Here is an 8,303-nt window from a genome sequence, read left to right as displayed (position 1 = left end):
CTGTTTTGTTAAAAAAAAAAAAAAAGAATAAAGAAAGAACTCGCTTTAACGTTTTTTCGCTTTTAAACTTATCGCTTCAACAACCCGCTACCCTTCTGCTATTAGGGTAGTAGCGGAATTTTTTTTTTTTTTAATTTTTTTGTTCTTTAATCTTTACTAATTCGTTATATATAATAGAGTATAGAAAAATAAAACAAAAAATCACAAAGTTACATTATACAAAAAATATATAAAATAAAGCTATTATTAATTACTTTAAAGAACGTGGGAAACTTGCAGAAGACCGATGGCCTTGTTATCAAGAAACCGCTATGTGTTACTAATATTTTTGGATACTTCAATTTAAAATAAGTTTATTTTTAAAAAAATAATTTTATCTGTTTCGATATTATAAAAATAAAAATGCAAAATGCAAAAAACAAAGAATGCAGGCAAGAAGAAGTTTTTAATTTTTTTAATTTTATTTCAATACACATAGGTGTATACACATAAATAGGAGTAGGTACACGATTTGCTAAATAGATAATATATAGTCGTTCACGCGTTGATAAATAAGCCTATTATTTATTATTAGTTTTTTTTTGTTGTTGTTGTTTCTTGCTTTTGAGTTATTTAGAGTTTTTAGAGTTATCAGACTTTACGTTGGTTTCGGAACAAAGTTAATTTTATATATAGTTTTAAATGTTTTTGGGTTAATAAAGTTGTTAGCGTTTAAAATGAGATCTTTTAATAACGCTTTCAGAGTATTTAAGTTATTTGATTTTTCCAGTTGAGTATTTTTAGACCTTAATTTGTTATATAGACAAGGATCACGGTACGAAATGAAAAAGCGCGAAAGGTTAGTTTTTTTAAAAGGTACATTGAAGTTTCCCGTTCCTCTGGTATGGTATCTATTTTTGCTATTTTGGAAGAAATTCTTTAAAAAGTGAGATGGAACATGTCCAAGTTTATATTTAAGCATAAACAAAAAATTTTGGAATATATTAGGAGAACTTTAAATAGGAACTTTAAATTATCAGGAGACAATATATAGAACTAGCTTTACCGGAACTCGGGGTGTAAGGAGTTCCGTTCATTCCGGTTGCGGCTGAAAATGCAATAATTCAGGCCGGAATGCCGGAGTTTATTTTTTACCTTTATTTTTTGAGGCATTTGACACAGACTGTGTAGATTAAATCTAAAAATCATTGTCCTAAATGGCAATGAAGAACAATACGTAAACCTAGGTAAAAAATACAAATTTCTAAACTAACAAAATGTGCTTTTATTTGGAATAATCAATTATGTAAGGATTTCTTGAAGTTTAGGAATATTGCGGTGCAAAAATAAGAGTTGCTCTCCAGTTTTGGACAAAAAACTAGCTCTTTTTTCATCAAAAATGTTACCCGCCTATGTATATATATATATATATATATATATATATATATATATATATATATATATATATATATATATATATATATATATGTATATATATATATATGTATATATATATATATATATATATACATATATATATATGTATATATATATATATATATATAAATATATATATATATATATATATACCTATATATATATATATATATATATATATATATATATATATATATATATATATATATATATATATATATATATATATATGATATATATATATATATATATATATATATATATATATATATATATATATATATATATATATATATATATATATATATATATACCGTGGTTTTCATAAATTTAGACGCACTCATTTTTTTTTACATATGTGTAAGAAAATACTTGAAGTAAAAATAAAATAAAAGTGCTACCGCTATGTTTGATATATAATTTAATAGAGGAAGTAAAACTCTATTATAGAGTACCTTAATTTTTTTTACAGGATGTTTATTACTTATTCTATACTAATTAACGCAAAAAAGTTAATTGATAAGCTTGATTTTATTTTATTCATAAATTTAGACGCACAATCAAAAAAGTCTTATATCTTGTTAATTGATAGTTAATTAGTAGATTTTTTCCCATATTTCTCATTAATAGGCCTAAATTAATTGATTTTGTCAAAAAGCTTTATATAAATATGACTTACGTGGAATTAGTTAATCATTATTTAATAAATAAACAAAAGTTAAGTTAGTTTTGCACTAAAAAGATACGAAAAATGGGCAAAAGACGTATCACTCAAGATGAAAGATGGCAAATTATTGCTTACATCAAAGAAGGAACCAAAAGTAATAGAGAAATTGCCAGGTTAATTGGAGTTTCTGAGAAATGCGTTCGGACAACGAAGCAAAACTTTCTTCACACTGGTGGTGCCAGCGAGAAAACGAGGCCAGGTATACCCTTGTCAACCACAGAAAGGATAATTGTACCCTTTTTAGAGCTGTTAGAGCTAATCCAAGAATTGGTTACAAAGAATTGACCACATAATTCAATACAACGCAAAATACATCTATTTCTCAAAGCACAGTCCGCCGAATACTTATCAAATACAAGATTGGAGTCTACTCTGCTTTGAAGAAACCGCTCCTGCGTCCATATGATAAACATAGAAAACTAAAATGGTGTCGTGAAAGAAGGTATTGGACAATAGAACAATGGAAAAACATTATATGGAGTGATGAGAGTAACTTTGAGCTTATCAATCACATATCTAACATAACAGTCAAAAGAATGGCTCACGAAAAGTATTACGCCAGGTACATTAGACCGACTGTACAAAGTGGAGGGGGCTCAATAGAAATCTGGTCATGCTTCAATTTCAAAGGTGTTGGTATGTGCCAAACATTCGCCGGAAGAATCAACTCCAGAATATACGTAGAAGTACAGTAAAACAACCTAATTCCATCAATTGACCTGCTCAATGATAAACCATGGAAACTTCAACAAGATGGTGCAACTGCACATACTGCATACTATACAAAGGAGTGGTTCAACGATAATAATAATATCAAGACAATACCGTGGCCTCCATACTCACCTGATTTTAACCCGATTGAAAACATTTGGGCTTGGATTGACTGTGAATTGGCAAAAATTCAAGTTTCCACACTTGGCCAGCTGAAGGACGTCATTAAGGAGACCTGGTATAGGGTCCCAGAAACTAAAAACTTTTATTCTCAAACATGAGTGCGTCTAAGTTTATGAAAACCACTGTATATATATATATATATATATATATATATATATATATATATATATATATATATATATATATATATATATATATATATATATATATATATATATATATATATTAAAGGTTATAAATATATATTATATAGCTAGGCTTCAGTTCTCCATTATTTATTTATTTTTTTTTATTTTTTTTTTCAAATTTATTTTTAAGAGGTTTAATAGTATTAATATTTTCTTTTTAAAGTTGCTTTGAGGTATTTGATTAATGCGTAACAACAAACTATGGTGATAAATAATTTTCCTTCCCTGGGCATCTTTTTTAATCCGGCTGTAGTTATCTTACACGTTTACAATTTATATAATATTTAGAGTCAGCTTGCGTTTTTTACCTGTGTTTTTGGTTGACTAATGCTTGATTGTTATGCGCAAGATATGGCAAACTGCATGGCATGTGCTAACTAATGTTATCAATAAAAACTTCTAATCTACATTTTTTTGCTAGTTTATATGCTAATATTATTCATTTAATTTATTTTATTATTCATTTAATTATTATATTATTCAAATCTTTATTCTTACTTTATAAATTTAGTGTAAAAATGGATAAAACCACTAAAGAAGGAAAACGATGCAAGTTAAAGGGCAACTCCAATGTTACTTACGGGACATTTTGATTTTTGTAATGTCACATTTTTAGATATATATTTTTTTATTTTAACAGATTAGATCTTTATATATTGACGAATCATCCTAAAATCATTTATTTGTTTTCCTGTATATTGAAATTTCGTTCAATTATTATAAGTTTAGGAATTATAGATTATATGCTGTGTTACTTACAGGACGCAAAAAAACTTTGCATTAAACCTGTTGTTTTCAGTTGAACATTTCAAGGCAAATATTTAACCTTCATAAACTGGCTTCTTAAATTAAATTAAGTAGTTATTGTTCTGCATAAAATTATTCAAAAGAATTTTTTTTTTTTTTTTTTTTTTTTTTTTTTTTTTTTTTGGTTTACATTTGTTAATCGTTGTACAGCTTAAAATAAAAAATAGTAAAAATAATAATATAAACTTACAATGATAAAAAATAACAAATATAAACAAGGTATCTGAAAGAAGATCACAAGGATCTTGTCGTCGGAACCTCAAATAAGCATTTAACAAAGATAAGATAAAAAAAAAATTAATAAACTTTTACAAAACTACAAGGTAAATAATCTAATCTGAAGAAAGATCAAGATGATCTTGTCATCAGAATTGTATACAAGAGTAAACCAATGTGGAAGTTAAAAAGTAAAAAGTATATGAACAATAAATAAAATTAGTAGGAATAAAATTCTATAAACGTAAACATGTATATAAACAATAAAAAAGTAGACCAAAAAATATTTTTAAGTTTTACTACTGATAATAACTCAAAATATTATCTAATGAAAGAATGAGATTTTTCAGTTTTTTTTTAAAAAGGCAAAAAGTAATAGGTACTTCAAAATTAAAATTCGGCAAAACAAGTTTATTCCAAAGGTGTGGCGCTCGATAGGTAATGCAAAATTGGTTAAAGTTTGTTTGACAAAAAGGTTCATTTAAAAAGTTATTATTTCTCAAAGTATATTTACTGATTGGTTTAAGAGAAAAAAGATCTTTGAAAACGGCTACGGATAAGTTATTTATCCACATATATACAAAACATAAAGTATTAAATACATTTAACTGGTATATATTCAAAATTCTCATTTCCATAAAATAATGCTTCGAATGAGAGAAGCGATTTGCAAAATTGATTATACGGATTGCGCGTTTCTGACGGAGATAAAGACGTTGCAACTTACTTTTTTCAGTACTTCCCCAAGCAATATTGGCATAATTTAAATAACTATGTATAAATGAATAATAAAGTTGTATTAAGACTTTCTTATTGAGATAGATTCGTAATTTATATAGGATCCCCATGTTTTTAGAAATTTTTGTGCTTATATAATCAATATGGTGATTCCAGGTAATATTTTCATCAAGATAAACACCTAAAAATTTTGTAACAGAATCTCTTTTGATTTCCTTTTGATCGATAAAAATTTGAGGTAAATTTGTAGGGAGAAATCGTTTTTTTGAAATTGAATGAAATAAAACCCATTTTGTTTTATTAATATTTAAGGTTAACTTATTACACTTAAACCAATTAGATATATATCTGAGTTCTTCGTTCATTGTTTTAAAAAGTTCAGCGATATCATAGTTAGAAAGGAATAGGTTTGTATCATCTGCATACATAATGCTCATTAGTTTTGAAGCTTTATTTAAGTCATTTATATAAATTAAAAAAAGGAGAGGTCCAAGAATTGAACCTTGTGGAACTCCACAAGTATTAAGAAAAGTGGATTGATAATCATTGTTAAATAATACAAACTGTTTTCGATTAGATAGATAACTTTTAAACCATTTTAAAATTTTATTTTTTATTCCGTAGTATTTGAGTTTATGAATCAAAATATGGTGATCGACCGTATCAAAAGCTTTTGATAGGTCAATAAAAATTCCTAGTGTATATTGTGATTTTTCAAATGATTTTGAGATTTCACGTACAAATTGGATAATAGCATGTTCAGTTGAGTTATCTTTCTTGAAACCAAATTGATTAATGTAAAGTAGATTATTATCATGAAAGTATTTGTATAATCTGTTGAACATAATTTTTTCTAGGATTTTCGAAAATGTGGAGAGAACAGAGATGGGGCGATAATTACTGATTTCAGATTTGTCCCCTTCTTTAAAAATAGGAATAATTTTGGCAATTTTTAATTGTTCCGGGAATACTCCTTGATGGATAGAAGCCTTAAAGATTTTAAATAGAACATCTTTAATTTGTTCAAAGCAATCTATAATCACGTTTCCATTAATTTGATCTGCTCCAATTGCCTTATTTTTTTTAATAGATTTGAAGGCTCTTTCGAACTCATCAAAACTTAATTCGGAAGATAACTCATCTGAACAAATGCAATTATCCAGGGATTCTAAATAATCAGTAAACAAAGATTTGGTTTTAGGGATTTTTTCAGACATTGTTGGTCCTATATGAGTGAAGTATTTGTTAAATTCTTGAGCTATAGTTTTTGGTTCATATAAACTTTTGTTATCGACTCTAACCATTTGTGGCAGGAAACCGGAGCATGATTTTTTTTTGCCAATAATTTCCTTCATTATTTGCCACGTGCGCTTTGTGTCGTTTTTAAATGTATTGAATAATTGGGAGTAATAATTTTTCTTCAAGTTTTTGCGAATTTTTTCAAATAGGTTTTTGTAGTTCTTATAAATTTTTTCGCTTGAAGCTGTTTTTGTTTTTAAAAAATTTATATATAATTTTTGTTTTATTCTGGATGATTTTTTAAAACCTTTAGTAATCCAGGGTGTATTGATATTCTTTGTTGTTATTGCTTTTTCTATGATTGGGAAATTAACTTCATAAACAGAAAAAAAAGTTTTGAAAAAAGTTTCATAAATATTATTAGCGTTATCATCAAAATTTATATTTTTCCAATGCAGTAATGATAGTTGGTCTTTAAATAACTTAATATTAGTCTCATTATAAATGCGTTTTCTTATTACTTTTTTGGTATTGATGTTTCTTTCTGAGTTTGTTTTATTAAGTTTCAGAAATAGAGGAAAATGATCTGATATATCAGTTTTTATGATACCTAATTGTATATTATTATTGAGAATATCAGTAGTTATAATATTATCTATAAGAGTCGCTGTATTTATTGTAACTCTTGTGGGTCGATTTATTAAAGTAACTGACCCTGTTTCAAAAATTGCGTCATAAAAATTCTTAATTTTATGGTCGTCATTATAGAGAAAACAGTTCATATTTAAGTCTCCGACTATATAGTTTTCTTTTTTATCATTATTTCCTTTTTTTATGATTTGTTGTAAGAACATGCTCAGGTTTTCGCTCACGCCGTCAGGTGGCCGATAACAACAGCTTAGTAAAATGTTTTTAGTTTGATTGTTTGTAATTTCAATAGTTACAACTTCTTTATCGCTGTCAGAAACGCTCAAATCATTTTTAAAACAATACTCAAAATTTTCGTGAACATAAATTAATACTCCACCGCCGCGCTTATTCGTTTTTCTCTCCATAGAAATTATATTAAAATGAGGAATATCAAAATTACTATTTATTTCATCTACTGTGATCCAAGTTTCAGTTAAACAAATAATATTAAAAATGTGTTTAGCTTCTTCTAATAGATCTAAAAGTTTTTTGTAATTGCATTTCAAACTTCTTATATTGAGGTGGAGAATTACAATTTGCTTATTACTTTTTTCGCGAGCATTCTTAAAAAGAAACCCTTCTAGTTGGTTCGGAAAATGATAAGAACAATCGTATAAAATACTGCGATAAAAATTATTTTCAGGGTCTAGGTTTTCTTCTGAAGAAAAGAGATTTGTTTCATATAAATTAAAAAAAAGGGATTCATAGTTATTAGTCATAGCCATGATAATAAATGGAAAAAAAAAAAGGATTTCTTTTTAGAAGTGCTAGTTATTTGTTAAGATTGTTTTCAAAATTTTTATTAAGATAAACAATTTTGTCATATCTTACCGATACATTTTCACCATTTGAGCGCCTTAGTTTAACTTCCGCAAATAACTTTTTCCGAATGACAACGGTCTCACGAGAAAAGTCTTTGTTAATGAAGCAATTTGTGCCTTTAAGTCAATGAGATTCTTTCAAGATTCTTATTTTGTCTTTATATTTCTGCAGGTTAAGAACTATTGTCCTCGGTCGTCCATCTTTCTTCAATCCAGTGCGGTGGGCACGCTCAATTTCGATATTTTTCAGTCCAAGATTTTGCCAGAAGAATGCGTGAACTTTTTCTTCAGAGTCCCCCCATGATTCTTGTCCATTTTCATCAATTCCATCGATTCGTAGGTTATTTCTTCTTGATCTATCTTCCAGGTTTCGTTGCTTTTCCTTCATATATTTTTCAAAATTAGTATGTTCGAATTTTTTATCAAGTTGTTTATTGTTGTTACGTACTTTTTTGTCAACTAGTTCTTCGTTGTAGTTTAGACTAACCTTAATATCTTCCAATTCCTTTGAGAGTTCTTTAAGTTTGTTTACATTCACGTTGATATTTATCTCAGCTTTGTCTAATC

At 27.1% G+C, this 8,303-nt stretch overlaps 1 protein-coding gene across 1 annotated transcript; it reads right to left on the bottom strand.

Moving 5' to 3' along the window:
• Positions 1 to 1,184: 1,184 nt before the first annotated feature.
• On the bottom strand, positions 1,185 to 7,640 carry LOC136091048 (uncharacterized). Its single transcript, XM_065818032.1, has 3 exons — positions 6,533 to 7,640; positions 4,976 to 6,211; positions 1,185 to 1,222 (listed from the first exon to the last, which is right to left on the bottom strand). The coding sequence occupies exons 1-3, from the start codon at positions 7,638 to 7,640 to the stop codon at positions 1,185 to 1,187; spliced, it is 2,382 nt and encodes a 793-aa protein (XP_065674104.1).
• Between the last annotated feature and the right edge of the window lie 663 nt (positions 7,641 to 8,303).

The sequence above is a fragment of the Hydra vulgaris genome, chromosome 14, assembly GCF_038396675.1.
Source record: "Hydra vulgaris chromosome 14, alternate assembly HydraT2T_AEP".
Classification (NCBI taxonomy): domain Eukaryota; kingdom Metazoa; phylum Cnidaria; class Hydrozoa; order Anthoathecata; family Hydridae; genus Hydra; species Hydra vulgaris.
The sequence above is the reverse complement of the archived record's forward strand: the minus strand, read 5'-3'. Positions and strand labels throughout refer to the sequence as shown.

Coding starts and splice junctions, on each gene's coding strand:
- LOC136091048 (XM_065818032.1), bottom strand. CDS start 7,640: ATGGCTATGACTAATAACTATGAATCCCTTTTTTTTAATTTATATGAA. Junction 6,212..6,532: donor TACACCCTGGATTACTAAAG/GTTTTAAAAAAT, acceptor TCACTCATATAG/GACCAACAATGTCTGAAAAA. Junction 1,223..4,975: donor TTGGGGAAGTACTGAAAAAA/GTAAGTTGCAAC, acceptor TTTTTTACCTAG/GTTTACGTATTGTTCTTCAT.